This window comes from Nesoenas mayeri (genome assembly GCF_963082525.1).
Source record: "Nesoenas mayeri genome assembly, chromosome: 7".
Taxonomy (NCBI): domain Eukaryota; kingdom Metazoa; phylum Chordata; class Aves; order Columbiformes; family Columbidae; genus Nesoenas; species Nesoenas mayeri.
This window is the reverse complement of record NC_137551.1, coordinates 2,943,592-2,964,052: the sequence shown is the minus strand read 5'-3', so window position 1 is coordinate 2,964,052 and position 20,461 is coordinate 2,943,592. Positions and strand designations below refer to the sequence as shown.

At 41.2% G+C, this 20,461-nt stretch overlaps 1 protein-coding gene across 1 annotated transcript in view; it reads left to right on the top strand.

Annotated features, from left to right (window-relative positions):
- PCDH15 (protocadherin related 15) overlaps nucleotides 1-20,461 on the top strand; it is a gene marked incomplete at its 5' end in the record, with an annotated part of 280,224 nt that overhangs the window by 229,138 nt on the left and 30,625 nt on the right. The window contains 2 exons of the mRNA XM_080347717.1: nucleotides 10,248-10,463; nucleotides 14,138-14,226. Of these exons, the coding sequence (XP_080203843.1) occupies nucleotides 10,248-10,463; nucleotides 14,138-14,226 (305 nt within the window). The remainder of the gene's footprint in view (nucleotides 1-10,247; nucleotides 10,464-14,137; nucleotides 14,227-20,461) is intronic.

Below are 20,461 nucleotides of genomic sequence, written 5' to 3'. Positions count from 1 at the left end.
CCATCTGCTGCATTCATTAATAGTAGCTAATTTTTTTAATGATCTCTGAGTAACTTTGAAAAGAAACTGGTATTCTCAGCGTATTCTCGTTCTTCTGTCACTGCCAACAGCTTTGATCCTGGAACACAGTATGGACAGGAACATTTTTACACCTGAAAGATGCGAAACTGCATGTTCTAGATGGTTGAAATAACTGTTCTTTGAACTCATAGTGAACCAACATTGTCTAATGATGAAAAGCATCACGTTGTCACAGCAACGCCATTCAGTCACTGTTACAGAAAAGTGTGCAAAACGACCTACACTCTAAGAGCCAAACTCGCTTTTTTTTGGCCTGTACTTCAAGGAGACAGTAGCAATAAATAGGTACTAAAAGTGTGGATGTGCCAGTAACTTTTAACTTGGTTTCTCATGTACATCCCTTTATCCTGAGGGACAGACAAAGTGTTTGGTTTAAATTAAAGTGTAAGATTGTTGGTACTGAAAAAAGAATGGACTCTGAATTAAGTCTGTTTTTTCTTGTATTAAACAAAATGAGGGAATCAAGAGGTACGGCAGGGACTCTGGTGATTACCTCACAGCTTCTTTGGATTTTATCTTGATTTTTATCTGTATGTGACAGATTTTGCTTGTCAATCTGAAAGTCAAAGCCTTCTATCCTAGTAGCATAGTCAAGTCAATTTGAAAATTCCCTGTTTGACAGTCCTTGCGTGTGTGTGTATGTTTAATACCAACACATCACTCTTCACATCCCTCGTGTGAATACCCGTGTTTCTAACGACCTGTGTGTTCCTGCACCTGTGGACAGGGCTAATATAAGTCATAAAACAGTTTTGTAGATAAGTAGAAGTGGTTGGCAAGGTTTGGGTCTCAAGGAGTGAGATACATAAGAAAGTGCAGAGGGGAGGGGATAAACTGAAGTCTGTAAAACAGTGTAGTGTGTTAAAAGAGAACCGAGGACAACCCAGTTTGGTGAAGAGAGAATGAGAAGGAAAAAAACAGCACTTGATCAAAAGTGAGGTAAGATCCATCTTCTGCTTTTATATGAGAAAAATGCAGCTCAAGTTAATGTTGTTATATTTCTCACAACTCTTCTGTCAGTTGGGTAACTGTTACGTACCATAAAGATGGTATGGAAAGGGAAATTTAAGTCATGAATGAAGAGAAATCACATTGTGAACACCTATGTTTACTTTGTTATGTGGAACTGCTAAAACGCAGCAAAGTTCTTCTTTGAGGAGACCTCCATGCCCAAGTGTTGGAAGCACGAAGGGCAAGTGCCCACCTGGCACTCTGATTGCCTGGATACCATAGCATAAAGTGTAGTACAGCACAACTTCTGTAGTATAATTTACTAGTTAAGCGTATTTTAGAAGACTTTCAGAGAAAATAAATCACGTTCATCCATTACATTTGTATATTTTAAGCACAAATAGATTTAATTTGTGTGAATGGGTATGATAAAAGTTCTGTTGCCTGGCAGGCTCATAGAGGATGCTGCTGCTTTTGGAAACATCAGTGCTGGCTCCATTAGCAAGAAATGCTTCTTTCTAGGGCAGCTTGGTTGAAAATAAGGGTCAGATTTATTGCAAGAAGCTGGTCATTGCCAGTTTATTTATAGTGAAGGTGGAGGGGGGGAGTTAAATACATAATACCTGAGGGAACAATTTGTCGTCTGGGTACCTTTATCTACTTCAGCCATTTACCGCCAAAGACCAGCGTCTGGAATTTGATGTGAAGCCCACGTGCCAGTGGTTTGGTGTCTGTATCATTTATCCACACATCCAGTTTTGAGGAAAGTACCATGACAGAAAACCAGGACTCATCTTAAATCTTCTCCTTTCTGCTGAAGGCTCAAGGTCAAGGCTGTTTGTGGCTCTGGCAGCAGGTCTGACTGAACACCACACGGTCCAGGCGCTGGGTGGAATAACCATGGGAAAAGATTGTTAATTACGGTCATCGGAATAGCTGCTATTTAGATAGTGATGTGGGCGCTGCAGTTACATGTGATTTACAGGGTATGTCAGCTTTTATTTGCCATTGCTCTAATTAAATTAGTTAAGCATAATAATCACAGTGGCAGGCACTTGCCAGCAGTTATCATTTAGTGGCAGTTTAAGCTAATATAATTTTTCCTTTTTATCAAGTAGGAAATAAGAAAGAGGAGCTGAGGCATTAGCCAGGAAGTACTAAATTAGAGGTGCTTACCAGTGTAGATACTGAGGAGGTTCCAAAATGATTTTATATTCTGGGTTGAAATTCACTGTGTATTTATTTTAGAGGGTATGTGGGTTATGTTAAGCAAGAAGTAAACAATATTTTAAGTTAAAAAAAACCGAACAAACCACAATTAGTTCCTTTTTAAACAGTACTTAATGATTTGCCATAGTCATTAATTTCCAATATAGCAATTTATTACAATCATTTTGAGATAAATGAATCAGAAATATACTGCTGAACATTTCTGTGTTTAACTTCCATTGTTTAACCATTCTGTACTCTGGGGCTTGAACAAGATTTCACTCCTCCCATCAAAGCCCAGACCTTCTGCTCTTGAAAAATGTGTCCCCCCCCCAGTCCTGGCACTAACGATGTCCCCCAGCCTACTGAGTAGCACTGGGAGTGACAAATAATGGAACTGCCAAGGGCCAAATACAAAAAAAAACTGCAGGGGGAGAAGAAAAGTAGTACTGAGGACATAATCTTACACACAAATCGAATGCAGAGGCAAATAGGCCAATAAAATATTGGACAAACACTTCTCTCGTCATCAAAACAGTTACATGTGTGACTAAGGCAAATACTATCGACTGCTTCTCCCCGCTCTGTAAGGTGCAGGGATTTTGCTGGCAGCAGCAACTGCTCTCTTAAATACACTCATTTGAATACAAAATCCTTTTGAAACAAGATAATGTGTTCTCTTGCTCTAGGTTTTTAGAAAGATTAAGTAGATAAAAAGGAAGCTTGAGCTCAGAAGAATGCCACAAATCATTACCAAAAAGTCACTTTTAATTAGCATTAATTTGGTTAATGATATGCCATATGAGTTATTCTATATGGATATGATTCTTTTAAGGCTTGTGTCCTCTGAAAGCTGATAACTACTAATGTCTCTAAGAAGAAAATCAAAGGAATGTATTTATTTAAAAGGACCTTTTTAACCAAGGCTTTAGTCCTTGCATCTTAAAGCCCAGGTTGATATTGCTGGTACCTCAGCAGGGGACGTGGAGCTGTGTTAAATGCACTGGTGGGACAGCAGGAGCAGCGGTCACATAATGGCTTTAATTACAGCTCTGGTGGTGCTCAGAAAAGGGTTTCAGGTGTCAGACAGTCCTGCTGTGTGCTGGTGTTAAATTTTAAGCTTTTCTGTTCTCTCCCCTTTTCCGCAATTCTCTTTTTTTCCCCAGAATTTTCAATGTGTGTAAGACCCTGTTTCCATGATTAAAGGCCTTTCTGTGCTTTTTGTTATGAATATGTTAATTTAAACCAGGTGTAATACTCATAACTTCTAATTTATGAATTTTGCGGCTTGAGATTTGCTTTGCATTTTATTATATTAGAATTCTATTGCTTTGCCGTTGGTATTTTCCTGTAACTCCTGATTTTCCCTTCAGAATTAGAACCAGACATCCTTTACCCATGTCCAATCTGCTCCATAAAAACAAAACCAAAATCAGCATAATCTTTAGGGAAATTACTAGTGGGAATTGACTTTTCGCTATTATGGTATGTTATTAGCCCTTTCTTTTTAAACATTTGCAGCATTAGTCCCTCTAGTTTTGTTTGTTGAAGTGCATTAAAATGAAGAAATATCAGAGATGCTTTGTAAAGAAAGTGAGAGGTTCTTCTCTGAGTTACTCCACAGTTCGTAAAGGTCTTTTTTGCACAGGAAAAGGAGTTGGTCACAAGAAATGCCGGTGAATCAAATCTCTGGAAGTGGATGCCATGGATTTCATAGAAATGACTTGGTGAAGGCAGCAGAGGGGTGTTGATGATAGCAGGAACCAGTGGAGTCCAACACGTAGTTACATCCTGAAGGAAACTTGATTCTTAAAATACGGCTGATCAAATATTCATTCCAGACCTTGTCTGTGTTTTGTGCTGCTTTCTGATAGGCATCGCAATGCACCTTCCTCCTTTATTACTGTTTGAATATCTTAATAGACAGAACAGCATAACAAACCAAAGCCATCAAATGGCACAGGTTTTTACCCTAATGACACACAGAGGAACAGGAATTATTCTTTACACAACGAGTCCTTGAAAGCAAATCTATCCTGGCAGTTGCATGCTGATCTAAAGCAGACGAGAAGATAAATGTTTAAAATTGCTGGGTATGGTTATGTGTTACATTGAGATTATTGGGGTTATGTTTTACCCAGATGCATTGCCCCATGTTAAATCTCCCGTTATATTTGTGCCTATAACCTCCACATTTCTTGCGGCATTTCTTTTTCCTTGACATGTCAGGTAAATCTCCACAGCAGCAAGTTCTGTACAAGTGCGACTCAGCCCTCAGCACCTCGAGACAGTTTCTGCCGTGAAGTACAAAGTTTTCCCTTCTCTACTTTTGCTTTTGCATGCACGCATGGGAACGACCTCTTTGTAAAACCGAACTGCTTTGCCAGTCACTATCTGTTATTAGTTAAAACATGATTTATGAATCACAGAGTCATCCGTAGGGAGAAAACATACTTGCTAGAAGTAAAACTCTACTTAGAAGCCCGTTTGCAGTGACAACAGCACAGGCTGAAACGCACATCTGCTGCAACATCTGGCCTCTGACAGGAACCCGCTTGCCCTGCTAAGAATGATATTCTAGTCATTGTGAGCACACAGGTAATTGCTTTCAAAGAGCATATCTCGGGATAACACGTTGGCTCCCTAAACTTTTTACTATAAAAACGAGTACTATTGTTTTCTTTCAGCAGTGTTCAGAAAAACAGTGCTACCCTTTGTGATTATTTCAAATGTAATATTAGATTATTTCAATGACTATGTTATTTTATAACATTTTTAAGACTAAATGCCATTGCCATAGCAGGAAAATGCTATAAAACCAACATTTCTATTTCGTTTTTTCAGAATATAGGTTTGGGAACACCTCTTATTCGACATTTTTTCCATGAGACAGCCTACCAAAATTGATCCATATCTTCACACCTTGGGTTTTTCAACACCGTTGGGAGAAAAAGTGAACAGTTCTCATTCACTTTATTTTCCTGCCTGTATTTCTCGGCAGTTTCTGTGGGGTTTGCTCGGCCTGGGCTGGGCAGTGATCAGCAGTAGAGTCTGTTCTGTTGCTCTTTGTTGTAGCACCTTTATAAGCGTACCTAACAAACGATGCATTTAAAGCATAAATTAATTAAATTTGGGCCCTGTGCAGCCCTCATGAAAGGTGATTATTGGACGTTTCTCAAATCCGCACATTACTGCAGAGAATATCGCTGTTACGGTGGGCGCTTTTCCTCACTTGCAGAGCCCTGTAAAGGCAACACCGTGTACTAGAAACACCGATACTGGCACCAAAATGGCCAGCAGGCTGACGTGCTTGGTGGCTTGTTTGGGATGAGTGTTAAAATCTTCATTAACCATAGCTCCTGAAGCTATTGCAGAATCATCAGACAGTTACAGGTTTTCCCATTCTCAGCATGAGCTAAAAATCAAACTAGCTGCTTAAGTTAAATGTCGTCGTTAATTTAAAATGTTTCCCAGTCTCCATAGCACGGTCACACTTAACAGTGGGCTTGAGGATGCTCCCAGGGCACAGAAAATGAATGGGACTGGGCTGTGGGGTTTTTTTCTTGTTTCTAGCTTAGTGCCACCAAGCAGATGGCAGGTTCAACTGTTCCCCATCAGTTGATGGCACATAAAATATCTTTTAGAACTGGACCGTTTTTGCCGATAGCAATTTACAGATCGTGGAATATTTTCAGTTCTGAAGCCACATCTGCCATTGTGCTGTTTCAGAGGCAGTTTTACTGCGTGAATTACAGACACTTAAGCCAGTAAGGTGGTTGTAGCTATTCCAATTTTCCTTTTTTTTCCTATATTTTTTCACTACTGTGCTCTTTTATACTCTTACATGTCTCTAGCACTTCTGGTCATGATCATCAGCTTGGTTTTGCCTCAGCCTGCCCCAGAAATGTGGAGCTTTGCATCTCCTGGTGTCTGCTCCTCAAACTCCGTGTCCTTTCCAGCCCTCTCCCCACCACCTTGGGCCATACGTTGGTCTTGTGTTCATTAGTTCCACCAGAAAAAACATACAGACGAGGACAAACTAACTGGTTAGAGGCACCACTAAAGGGATCTCTATCGCTTCTTGTTTTCAGCTCATGTATTTTCATTTCTAATTCCTGAAATCATACATATTTATCAGTACTCGATCATAGCAGAATTTAGGAGACATCTGTATTTCTTGCACATAACAAAACAAAGATATACTGCTGTAATATTAAGTATAGCTCTTTCTTTGACAGTCATAACACAACTCTTGAGATGTTGTATATCTCCTCCTAATGACGTGTCAAAAACATTTCCCCTCAGGACAAATTACAAGCACAGCAAACATCCTTGCTCTGTGTTAAAGAAGCTGGTACATTAGTGTCAGCAGCTCGCACGCTCGCTCTCGTGGTCCTACAAAGCTGAGCACTACTCTGAGTGTCGTTAGGTCTGATTGAAGCACAAAATAGTGGTGAAAAGGGGGGAAATGGATTTGAATCTGATGATTTTTCCAGGTTTGTCAGGCTGTTTTGCACCTGGCTGTGCTCATCTGTGTGTCGATGGTTTCTGGGATGGAAACAGCCTGAATTGTCATGATACCATGGCCGTTGATGGCTCTGGAGTGGCATTGAGTTCTCAGAACTTCTGAACATTAACTTTTAGCCGATCCACCAGCTTTGGGCATCTGAACTGCAGCATTTTAGAGGCTGTATGCTTAAAATTTCAAAATGCCTATTTGACTGAAGTTTCATGCATGAAACTCAGCTGCAAGACATATCATACCATTACTTCTAAGCAACTACACTAATGTCATGATGTTTGTTGAGAAAGTCTGACCTGATTAGATGTCTGTGCCTGCAATATTGATCCCCTAATTTGGATCGAGATATTGTTTGTCTGTAGTTGCATATGTATTAGTGTGAAATCCTGAAGGTGAAATTGATTTCTGTTGTTATTGAACCAAACTGCTATTTAAAGTTGTATCTTTCTGTCGAGGTAGAATTTGGTAATATTAAAAAATATATAGGTTTATGGACCAGCCGAACCAATCTAATAAATCCATTATAACAACGAAATTGGCTTTTTATTGCAAGGGCATAATGCACATCTCACAGGGTACCTCTGGAGAGCAGTCGCTGTGAATCCTGTCTCGCTATGGTGAAGGGTCTGATCAGATTGTGCGCCGCTCCATGTGCCAAAACACAGGCTGCGTGGGCTTGCAGGAATGGGCTTGCAGCCCTGTTACCTACATGCAAAGTCGAGTGTGGACGAGCTGGTGTTTTTTGCCAGACAGATCTTTTCTGGCTCCTTCCTGGCTTTCTGCTGAGCCGTGTTGTGCGGGCTGTCCTTGCCTGGTCTTTAGGTGCGCACACATGATGATTTCTTAGCTGGGGGGCAAAACTTGGAAAAGTTCACTGCTCTGCTTCACCGTGAAATCTTTTCCAAAGACGTTGCTTTCTTGTCTCTTGGTGGTCTTCTACATTTGTACCAAATAGTATTTTTTTACATATTCAGGATCCCCTGCTACTACAGGCAGAGGTATCCTCATCTCCTCTTTGAGTACATGGAGGAGCTAAAGCTCTCTTACGACACATTGACAAAACTGATCCAAAAAACATCACGAGAAACCACTTTGAACGTCTCTACCCTATGTCTTGTGTATTTTCAAGAATGTTTATTTCTGTGATGGTTCTGGTTTTAAATGATTCTTTAGTAAATGCAATTTTAGTAGTAATAGTGTAGTAATGGTAATCATGGAATCTTTCAGTTATAATTGTAAGATAGTCTTTGCATTCAGTTAAGAACAAGTACTTGAAGTGAAGTGTTTGATTTTTATGTATGTACGGGGTGCTGTGCCCAGGCCGGGGCAGAGCGGTCTGTGTGAGGAGAGGCCGATGCTGCCTTGGGCCAGGCACAAAGGGTTGAAGTGGCCCATGCTGGCATAATTTTTGTCTTTATTTCTCATCATCCAAGTCCATTTTATATGGCAGTAAATTAAATGAATTTTCCTCGAGGTGAGTCTGTTTGTCCCGTGCCAGTGATTGATAAGTGATCCTTATCTCAACCTATGAGCTTTTACATCTTATTTTCACCCCCGTGCTGTTGAGGCTGGGGGGTGAGAGAGCGGCTGTGTGGCCTCTGGCAGCTGGCCAAGGTCACTGCACCATAACACGCTGATTTGAGAATTCGTCAGATGAAACCGTGGGGGGAGCAAGAGTCCAATAAGGTCACTGAAGTTGGTGTGGGTGCTGGAGGAACCTGCTGTGCCAGTCAGGCATTTATGTGCTTATTAAAAGGGCTGGTTTGAGCTCAACACTGAGCACTGACATTGAGCTCTCAAACAGCTGGGACTGGTGGCGCTCACGCATCAACCAGATTTTTAGGTACAGCTACTTCCTCGCTTCATTGTGCCATATAGCATGCCTTGACGTTTATTTGTTCCTTTGGCAATTTACTTGTCAAAAAGAAAGCCAAAAATGAGCGTAGTCCTTAAAATCCACCTGTGAAGCTCCTGTCTGCTGGCTCCGTGATGTTTTGGGGTCGTATTTACTGGTGCCAGTTGGACAGCGGGAGCCTCTAGCAAAGCTGACTGATATCTTTGCCTTTTGACTGACACAACAGGCTAAATTTCAGAAAGCTTTTAACCTTGCCTATCTTTCCTAAAAATGCTAATAAAGGAGTTTGAGATCACCCAAGAGATAATAATCTTGATTTAAAAGCCCTAAAAAAAAAAAAAAAAAAAGGCTATAGAACTAGAGAACAAAAGCACTTTAACACATTTTATATTTATGCTTTTTATAGCCAAGCCAGATAAAGCTTTGTCAATTTAGAGGCAAACAAACCTTTCAGAAAGGATGTGAGGACCCATTTAAACAGTTCTGTCTGTGGTGAGGCGCTGTTGTGGGAGTGCAGCTCTGCAGCACACGGTGTGCACTGTGAAATGTCTTTGCTCCCTCCAGCTCATCCAGCCCGAATACGATGGCGTCAGTGCCATATAGTTACATTTATTCCATCTGCTCTGGTAGCTGGAGTGGCATGGAAAGCAGAGACACTTGTGAGTACCTGGACCATCCATCCGGCTCTGCTATCTCTTGATGTGCTGTGTAGACTCACTTATTGTATCTCCCCACTGGTATTCCCTGAAAATTATCACAAAATAAAGACAAAATAGGAGTTAGTAAAAGTTTCCACCTTACCGATATCGTTCAGTGATGGTGAGGAAACAATTAATGATGATTAACGGCCACCTATTCGAAGATTAATGACCTCGCACAGATAATGCTTTTTCAGAGGGCAGTAGTGTATCATCGGAAACAGCTCTTCACGCTGCCATAAGCCCTGCTTTTTGTTTTAAGTCTTGGTGAAGTATGGATTTTACCCAAAAGCCTGCACCTTTTTGAAGTTAAGAGTGTTTTTTCTCCAGCATTAGCTTAAGCCACAGGCTTAAGAAGTCGTGCCAATATTTTGATAAAAGCCTAATAGATGCTGAAGAGTCTCAGGTGCTGAGGTGTCATGCACTGGGTCTGTACTTTTTTTTTAATAAAAAAGGATTAAATTACTCCAAAAACATATGTGCTCTGTCAATGAGGGCACAGAATATCTCTAAGAGGGAGGACGTTCTTGTGTAAGTTTGTGAATGTGTTGCTGGATTTGTTTTTCCTTAGATATTTAAGTGTCAAGATTTTGGCAGTGGAGGTTTCTCAGAATTAAATTGTTCTTACCCAGTCAGTTTGTTGCAGACTGTGAAGCCCATTTATATTTTTCTTCTTTTTTGCTTTCTTTTGAGCAGTTTAGTGCCAACACAGGAGGAAGAAATTGCTGGAAAAGCAAAACTGTATGCAGCAAAGTTAAATGAACCATTTACAGTAACAGTAATATCTGCTCTCTGGGATGTAATGTTTTAAATGTCAGAGTGGAAAAAAACTTCTGGACCAATATGCAACTTTATTTAAAGGACAAGGTTAATGATTCTTTGCGTGCGTATTTACTTTATTTGCTTCTGCTTGTTTTCTTTTTCCTGTTAGGCTGATGATAAAGACACTGGGAATTACAGTGCCATGCAATACAGACTCATCATTCCTCCAATCAAGGATGGTAAAGAAGGTTTTGTGATTGAAGCTTACACAGGGCTAATAAAAACTGCTATGCTGTTCAAAAATATGAGAAGATCCTATTTCAAGTTTCAGGTCATTGCAACGGACAATTATGGAAAAGGATTGAGCAGCAAAGCAGATGTACTTGTAAGTATGACTCGGGAATTATGTTTATGGAATAATTCCTGAGGAAATTCAAATGCTACATGAAGTTTAATTCCAGGCAGACCTATAGGAAGGCAATAAACTCTGCGTACTTAATATTTTTAAGTCACTGTTATAAAGCAGGGGTTTTTAAAAAGCTTTTGATGATGTGAAACATGTTCATGTTTCATGGCAGAGATGATGACTATGGTTACCACACTAGACATGACGTTAGCCATTTTAGTTATTTAGTGAGATATTGCTAATGGTTCCGTTTAGATTCTGAATATTTACATTGAATGTGGACCTGAGTTCTGTTCTGGGTCCCCTGGTCCCAGATGGCAGCAAAACAATCTGCTGGTTTTGTGCATTACAAGTACAAAGCAGGTCAGGTCTGCATGGTTGGACACAAGTATTTCCAGCTCATCTCCACCTGCAGCCAGGTACCATGCCAAGGCTGGGACACAGGCTTAGTGTGTCATTAAACCCCAGCAAAGAAGCCAAGCTGAAAGCTTGCTGACTTGGGCTGTACACTGTTAACATGAGGACGTGGCTCCTGGACCAGTGTTAGATCTGGCTTTTCTTGCAGTGCAGGCGAATACCTGAGCAGACAGGCTCAGGAAGCGTGAAGGCAGCTGACTGGGGAAAGCTGAGGTTGCCGTGGCTTAGTTGCTCATGTCTGGAAGGGAGACACAAGGAATAATTTTGGGCTGAGACTGCACTTGAGGTTTTCAGGAACCAGCGTTTCAAAAACGGCACCAGCTTTAGGCCTTGAGCTCATGTTTTCTTGCTGAGTAAAGGACATGGACTTAGTCCAGCCATAGAAACCATTAAAGCTAAATTTCATTAAGGCCTATATAACTTGATGGATTGCATTAATATTAGCATAAATTTGTAGGGATGAAGTGCATTATCTGGTTCATGGGAACGCTGTCAAACGATACAGATGATGGCCGTAATACTGGGTATATTGGGTTATGCAGGAATTCAGCAAATAAACATAATGTATGATGTCCTCATGCTTGACCTCCCAAACTGATAGGGCATTCTCCTGCAATTTACGTGGTAATAGTATATTAAAATATAGCCAGAAGGTATTGACATGAAAATTAGAAAGTGAAATATGTCTCATTAATTTATAGAGGTATCTTTAGGTTGTCTTAGTGAGTGATGAGCACTCTGGTACTGTGTTTCTGAGCAAGGTGTAAAAGCTTTGGAGTAGCTGTAGATACAATTACAGACTAACACCGTCCCACCATGAAAGTTGAAGTTTGGGTTTGCACTGAGCACGATTCATACCTGAAGATCCTTTGGTTCCATGTGATTCAATTTCCCTCTTTAGCCTCTGTGAGACAGAAGAAAAAGCAATTATATTTTAAAATAAGTCTACTGCAAATAAGCACTTCAAGATATTAAGTGTGGATAGTAAGTACTCGCTATGATAACATCTTTAATCGGATGGTTGTTGGGGCCTGGGGGGTCCTATGGCCTTTTCCTCATTCAGCTCTCAGAGAAGCGACGGTCAGGAATCCGTTGGTGCTATATAACGGATCAGGACAGTTTGTGGGCTCTGCTTGATCGGAAAATTGGAAAGTGCCCAATGAATGAAGCATAGGATCAAAGGGATATCGCTAACAGGCTAATGGTTATCAGTAATTATATGCATTCCCTGCGTCTGCTGCAAACTTCCAGTTTGTCATGCTACTTATATAACCTGGATCTTTCCTAGTTCTCGGCAATGTATTCTTCAGATACTTACGGACACGAGACATCGGAACGTGCTGACTTTCCAGCCCTCTAATTTACTTCCAGTAGACTGGAAGTAGCAAAAGCTTTCTAAGAAACAGTGGGTTGGATGGTCCCCAAAAGCTTCCGGACACAGGTGGCACCTGGGAGAGCCTTTGCCTTCCCACCCCTTCCAGCTCTGCTCCAGCACGTGTCCATCGCTCCTCGAGGGGAAGGGAGCAGTTTCTCCCCACAGCTTTTCTTACAATGTAGTTAAATTGGACTTAGCACCTCAATTTAATGCCATTTTTAGAAAAGTGAAAGGCTTTACAAATGTGTATAGGAAGCAAGTTAACGTTACTATGGAAACATTAACTTTTTCTTTATTTTTTTGTTCAACACCTTTGTTTTACTATAGCTTGTCCTGAATGTGTGTTTATTCATATTTTTGTATGTGAACAAGAAGTCATAATTGTGATACCCTGAATAATGAAAGAACTATTAGTTTTTTTAAAGTGTTGCATTATGCAGTACTCAGTACATAGGTGCACCATGGCTGCTAATGTCGTTAATTCTATTTAACTAACTGTTCATTGCTTTAAGAGTTCCTTTCAGTGATCTTGGTCTAAAATTTGACTTCATTATCATTCTGTTTTTCATACACAGAAGTCTGTACACACTGATCAGTGCATCTGATGACATTTCAAGAACATTTAAATATTTAAAGTTGAATTAAGCTTCAAAGCTGGTGAATCGGTGTTTGATGTGCAAGTGTATCAGGGCATGTCTGCTGAAGGGCTTGCAGGGCTCAGGCTTCTCTTTTGAAATTCAGGGCTTATTTTTTTCTTTAAGAATTGAATCGGCTCACTCTGATTTTTAAATGTATTGGGTTTAACACTGTCCTACTTTTCCGAATTTACTTGCAGAATCCTCTATAGGGAGTACAGGTTTGGAGTGTAATGTTTGCTGTCATGCCTGTGTGGACGCTTTATTTTCTCCTCTGGTATGGGAAGGAACTGTCCTTCCACAACCTACAGGCGCTTGGCTGACAGCTATTAAAAAATGCAAAAATATTTGTAAAAAAGCATACAAAAGCGGCCTTTTCTTGGTATAAAAACAGCTTGAGGAGACTGGATCAGAAGATGAGAAGCTGAGTTTGCCTAATCTGCTGAATTTGACGCATGAGTGTAGTCACTGGTGCACTGTGACCATCCAACCTGTGCTCGAGAAACACAAGAGTTAGGTCGCTTTTGTATCAGGAAATGCTAACGTGAGAGATTTGTTATGCAGTCAGTTGGTTCTTTTCTGAAATCTTGGATTTATTTGTTGCACACCAAGTACTGAGTGTGTTAAAGGAGGATTTCTTCTGTCCTACACTTTTAAATAGAAGTGCTATTGTAAAATGCACATGGTTATGCATGGAGAGGGAGAAGCTAAAAAAAAGATATTAAAATAACTTACACTTGTCTTGAAAACAGATGAACAATTTACTTTGTTGTTTTCTAACAAAGTCTCATTGATTTAGTTGAATCAATCTGGTACTTGCATTTACGCTGGTGCACATTGCGTATCTCCAAGGTTGGATTTTCCCATCAAGTCATCAAAAATCCCAAAATGGTCCTAAGTCATTTTGAATATGGCACGTGGGAGATCCACGATTCTGTAAGTAAAGTCTAAACTGGGAAGAAGAGGGTTGGTAGCCCCTCCCTTGCAAACCTGTAATTCTGATGCAGTCCTGCAATTACAGTTCTAGTGAAATCTTCGCCTGCTGCTTGGTGGTTTTGGCTGCCGAGCAAAGCAAGATTTTCCAGCTCTCTAATTTGGAATTAAAATGAGAAATCCGTACATCGGAGCATGGCTGTGAAGGCAGGAAAGTAATTATTCTGTTCTTTTTGTGTGGGGAGCATGTTCTGCATGGGAGTGCCAATTGAATTTCACTCTTTTGTTTCCAGGTCTCTGTGGTCAATCAGTTGGATATGCAAGTCATCGTCTCCAATGTTCCTCCCACCCTTGTGGAGCAAAACAAAGAGCAACTCATAGGGTAATAAATTTACTTACTCTACCAATATGAGACAGTTCACTGGGTTTGTGTATAGATTCAGCAAGGAGTGCTCCCTTTATGCCGTGATCTCCTTTTAATTTTTGCTACAAGACTTGAAAATGAGTTTGCTGGTGTTTCGCCGGGGAACATAACTAGCTGAGTGACAGCACTGCCCCCCCAACCCTCATTCTCCCCCTCTCTGCAGAAGGCAGAGACCCAGAACTCCTTTACTTGCACATCTGCCCACTTTGCAGGCTGAGACCTCATACACAGACCATAGCGGAGCCGCCAGGCACCAAGCACAGAACCTGCCCCCTCAAAATCCAGACGGAAAATGAATAAAGCGCGGCTCCGAAAGCAGCATGTCTCAGTGAGCCATATTGCTGCACTCTGGTTTGATCTGGGTGACGCGGCTGTAAGGGAAAGCAGAGTTTAGAAAATTTATGCTGGTACAATTAAAACAACTAACATCATTACATAAAATTGTAATTGCAAAAAATTGGTAACAGTGTCATTGTTCAGGCCTAGTAGGTATAAAATGTTCTGATGAGAGATGGGTAATGGGAAACATTAATGCTTTGCAATAAAAGCAAATTATTTTATCATTCTGGAAGCCAGCTAAATCTTTTTGGTAAAGTATGTTTTAATAGCGCTCATATACCACAAGATCATCAGCTTCCAGGAGTCAAGTTTTCACTTCTAGTTTCTTTTTGTAAGACAAGGATGATTTTCTGTAGTTTGTGTCACTAGGCATATAGCCACTATTTAGACAATATGGGAAAGAAAATACTATGGGAAATAGTTTAGAAACAATCTTTGTCACTTTAATGGGTGATGAATGGCGTTTCTCAGATTTCAACAGGTCTGTTCCATCCTGACTGGTGCCATCCCTTTACTTCTTCATGGAAACTGATATTAGTTAGGCTCGATAATATAGTCACCCACTGATAAAGAAGTGTGTTGTCTCTAAACGGCTCATGCCTTCATTGGGCTAGGGAAAAATATCATCGGATTTGCTTCTTGTGATTTAGGATGTGTTCTCCTTTTCTCTCTCTGTTTTGAGCCAAATGTAAGACAGTTCTGATAGATTTTAACATCAGAAACACTAATTAAGTTGTTGAGGCAATAGTCTGTATTCACAGGGACTCCATTTCCTAGAGCTAAGAGTAATGAAGAAGGCTGCTTGCTTAACACTTAAGCTCAACCTTTCCTAAAGGCTCAGGCAGTGGTGTTGGTGGGAGAGACAAAGAATGGCGTATCTTTTGATGACAGTAACAGGGCAAGTTGGCTGCTGGTTTGCTGAGCCTTCCAGTTCACCTGAGCACGCTGCAGAATTATTTCTCCACACAGTAATTCACAGCCTTCCTGAGCTTCTCTTGTCTGGAGTGGCGAAGATGACCACGTATTCTGTACCGTGTTTCTACGTGCTGTAGCAGAGACCTCATGCTAAATGGGACTTAGGCTGAGTTTGAGATCCTCGTGGTTTTGCACTGCCCTGGACTCAAAGGATCCACCAGGAAAATACAGAGGGCTCTTGCAGAAGGTGCTTTGCAAACAGGGTGGAACAAGCCTGGTGTGGATAAGTGTCGGCTGCTGACACACGTCACGGAACTGGGAGCGTCAGCGGCTTGGCAAGGATGGCAAGAGCAGAAAGTGTTTGCCCTTTCAGCAAACAAAAATCTCCTTTTGCAAACGCCGGAGCACTCGGCTCCAGCTCCCAGCAGGTCTCAGGTGCCTCAGCAATAAATTGTTCTGTAACCATCCCCTCGCTGCGCTCCTCCGGGCCCAGAGCAAGCGCTGCCACATCCTGCCATGGTCTTGGAAGACAGCCCAGAGCCACGTTCCTCGGGCTCCGAGCTCCAAAAACCTCTTTTCTGCCAGGTTGGAGTCTTTTAAGCCTTGTTTCATGCTGTTCTGGCCCCTGTGCATGGAAGTCTCTGACAGATGTGTGAGTATTTCACAGTGAATGAAGCTTTCAAATGAGTACAAAAATAAAACCACGGCCAGGTTTTGAGTTCTCAAGATCAGCTTGGGAACTCTTTACCTTCACTAACACCATGAGGCCAGCAAGTGAGAGCAGCGTAAGGATTCCATGGCTAAGGATGAGCTTTTAAGGACAAGCTTTGCCAGAGGAGATTGCATTAGCTTGTTTTAAAATTGTCACATTCTTTACTGAAAGGATTTGCAGAGAGCAAAAAAATCTCAGAAAGAATTTTGCATACGCGTACTTGTCTGTTTCACGTAGAAATGCATTTATTTCATTGCCATCTTAAAATTTCTTGCATTTTTCCTTTTAAAGTTGAAAACATTGCTCTCTCTTTTTATAAAGGCTTTAATAATTCATGCAGGACATCAAAACAAGAGGAATTTGTGATTTTTTTCATGCACCATATGGAAGATATAATCACAGGCAAATGGAAATGAAATAATTTTGAGACCTTCTCAGGCTAAGTACTTTTGCCCAAAGAGGATTCTGAGCCATTTCAAATAATGCACTAATTTGTAAAACTAGAACACTTTGTATAATTCATTAACAGATAAAAAATACTATATCATTAACTAAATTAGGCACTACTGAGGTTATTCATCTTTCTCTCCGCTCATTTTGGCACTGGAGAGACAGTAAATATTCATCTCAGAAAATATACCTTTTAACCACCACTTGGTGATGGGGAATGTTGGGGAAGTGGGTAGTTGGGTCATTTTTGAAATTACAGTTATTTTTCACAACAAAATAAATAGTGATTTAAGCAAGTTTGGAGAACAAGTTGTGACAGATTTTCCCCAGCTGCCTGTAATTTCCACTGGAGAGGGACATAGGGTATTAAGACATACGGAATTCAGCTCTTCCAGCCTGGAAAGGCTTCCTCAGCGTACCCTGAGATGCTGGTTAACGGTCAAATAAAGGAAGTGCAGCATAGAAGAAGAGATTTAAAACATCGCTGTCTATTTGGCTTAGGAGTTTGGACTTTTTGAGGGATACAATGGGCTTGTCTTCAGCTGACACTCCTGATTGCGTCGTGATCCTTTGCAGTCACTCGATAAGCACCTTGGTTTTTCCCCAACTGCTTTAATTTCATCAAAAAGCTTTTCATATCCTCTGGACTACCCATCAATGTCAGACGTGCCATTTCTCTCGCCCACTTTAATTATGGCGGTTCAGATAGGGCCATTTATGTCTGCTAGAAGATGTCAGAGCAAATGGAGTGAGGCTCAGTGGAAAATTCAGTGCGAGTTCCTCTCCTTCAGAAAACTCTGTGACGGCAGATGACACGGTGCTCTTTGTGAGTGCTTACTTGTTGGGGAAGCAACAGCATCGCAACTAGAAGAAAATAGCTAATGCTCAGGGCATTTAGAGCTTTGGTTTTCATGTGCCTGCAGTTTAAACCTCCAGCCACAATCAGAGACGAGACCTGTGTTTCATCCCACATCCTGTGAATTACATTCCTGTGAACACACTCGTGTAGATGCCAACCACTTTCTCTGAAGTGGAATAATGGACTGGCTCAAAATGAGCGCTTTGATGAAATACCCCATAGACATTCCTCTTGAAAAGGCTGGGTTTGCCCTACACCATACAGAATGGAGATCATATTGCTTTAAGGAACTCTCTTTTTTTCTTTCCTGACCTAGAGCTAGCCAGACACATTTGGGCACCATTTTCAGTGTTAATGTTAACATTTTATGCATCGTATGCGCTTTCTGAGCCGATTAGGTGGGTAAAGAAAAACACATTTAGCTGCACTGGCACGGCTCTGGTATTGGTAAAGAACAATATGAGGATTGTCTCCTCACTTTCAAAGATCAGGTGAGGTTTCCCATGCTTCTCTTTCCTCCCTGTAGTGAAAAGTGAGCCTGGAGAGAACAGAGTTTCTTTTCTGTCCATATGAAGAAAATCTCCTAGTGGTGGTGTAGGAATCATTCATTGGAAAAGAGGATCTGGTGGAGGCACCTCGTACTGTTTATAAATGTGCATAGATACAACAATAGCTATATTTTGTTATTTAATAATAAATTATGTAGTAAGTGTAACTATTTAAACACTGAAATCTTGATTTCCACATCAAGGAGCTTCTGTAGTCTCCTGTATTTTCAGTGTGGTCACTGCATTTGTGGCTCTCCTGGGCTGAGGAATTCAGATGGGTGCAGCTTCCTGGCCTGAGCTGCATCTGGACTGGAATTCAGGTGCAGCTGTTCTGGAGTAGCAACTTGATCTGTCTCCTGGATGTTCACATGTGTCTTGTGTACCCTAACAGAGGTTATTTCCTACTTCTCAAGATCAAATTCCTGAAAAGAGCACATATGATGGTTGCAGGGAACTTTCCTTCCTGTGTATTTTGGCCTCAGGCTTGTAATGCAGTGTTAGAAGTGACCAGGCAGGTTTTTTTTACCAGAAACTCCAAATGTAAGATCACATGCTGATCCTCGGAGATATACTGAGTGTCTCGGTATTCAAATGTTCAGCTGCTGACTTCATAGTTCACATATATAAAGCTGAGTGCCGGCATTTTGCAAAGGAGCGTCTGCTCTGCTTGCCTGCAGAGAGCCTGTGGTCCGCTTCGAAGAAATGTCAGAATATACTGTAGCAATATACATTGCTCTACACAATGCATCATAATATACGTCACATACATAATTTTATGTATAGTCATAGTATATGCGATTATATATCTTATATATAGGAGCTGCAACGCACAACCCTGTCTTAAGGGAAATGTCTCAGAATGTGGCTGATTTTCCTTCAGTTGTGTTTGGCTGTTGACAACACAAGAAATGGTGTTTTCTAATCTCTAGTGCAGAAGCCAGTGGGTGACATTTAATGGGGACAGCTGACACATGAGCGCTTTACGTGGCACTTGTGTCTATTGTTATATTTTATCTCTTTGTTCTTGATTTCTTTTTCTTTAGAACGTCAGTACATTCAGTAATTGGGAGGATGAGTGAATGCCTCTGAAAATGTAGCATGTTTATCTCAGTGTGGCTGTGTTTAATTAAATCAGCAGTTCTGAGGCATCACTGGGATGCCGGTGTTGTTGGTACATTTAGTGACCTCAGACACAGCCGCCCATTGGTGGGGCCACCGGACTGGTGCCCTTTTGGACATGCGGTGCCTCTGGAAGCACTCTGGGCTGCATTAAAACATCCAACCTCAGTGCACCAGTCTGTCGTCTTCTCCTCAGCCCATGGACTGGTAGAAAATGAGCATCTCTCTCCTGCTGGATGCAGTTGTGGTATATAAATCACTCAGGCTCGCTAGCTTTTCCCGCACAGGTACCATTCTGTTGCTTGCTTTGTGATTTTTGCCACGTAATTACAGAATTAAGCCTAATGGCAGGTGACTGGACTTTTTGCATATGGGGGTGGCGGCAGTGAACTCTTCACCACTAGCACTTCCTTTCCTCCCATTGTTCATTGTTCCTTTTGCCTTGGTGTGCTCTGACACTGTTCTGCGGGTTCATTTTGCTCCTGGCCCTTCGGGCCACCTCCCCTCTGCCTTTGTCCCTTTCACTTCTTTGCACTGTATTGTTTTGTTCTCAAAAAAAAAAAAGGCAAAATTAGCAAATAAATAAATAATGAGATGAGGGGAACATTTGCCACCAACTGGCTGCATCGTATTTCATATCCTGCCTTAATTTGGCTTTGCTGTATTTCTCACTTTGTACAGTGTTTGACTGAGCCTGGTCCCCTTCTTAGCTGATCTCAGCCTCCCTCTGTGGTAATCAGGATGATTAATAACATCAGGCTACCATGATTAAGTTGGGTAATAGAGGCCAAAGCTTATACAGCTCCAGGTTCTCCACTTGCTCCCTGGCTCAGCAACCTCCTTCTCCCCCTCCTCTCAGTAATTCCCAGTGTTGTTCCGTTAATGTGTTTCCTTTGAAGCACTATAATGTAGTGTGTGGCTACTCAGATAAAGCTGTAAACTTTGGCTTTATTCTGAAATTGCTTACTGTTGCAGTAAAATCCCTTTTGTGCTGAGATCCAAAGATACGTCCTCTGGGTCAAAGTCAAGATGTCAGTGTGTATTATTACTCTTTGGGTGAGCATAGCATAACATTTCTTCTGTGACTGGGAGAAATGATACTGAAATAAAAAGTTGGAGTGCACGTAGGTTTTTGAGAGGACAGGATTATAAATGATGAGCACACAAAAAGGCAAAGAAACTTTAGCAATAGGTAAGAAAGCAAATTTCCTTTAAGGTGTGTGATCTAAAATGCTTTTATAGGATTAAGGC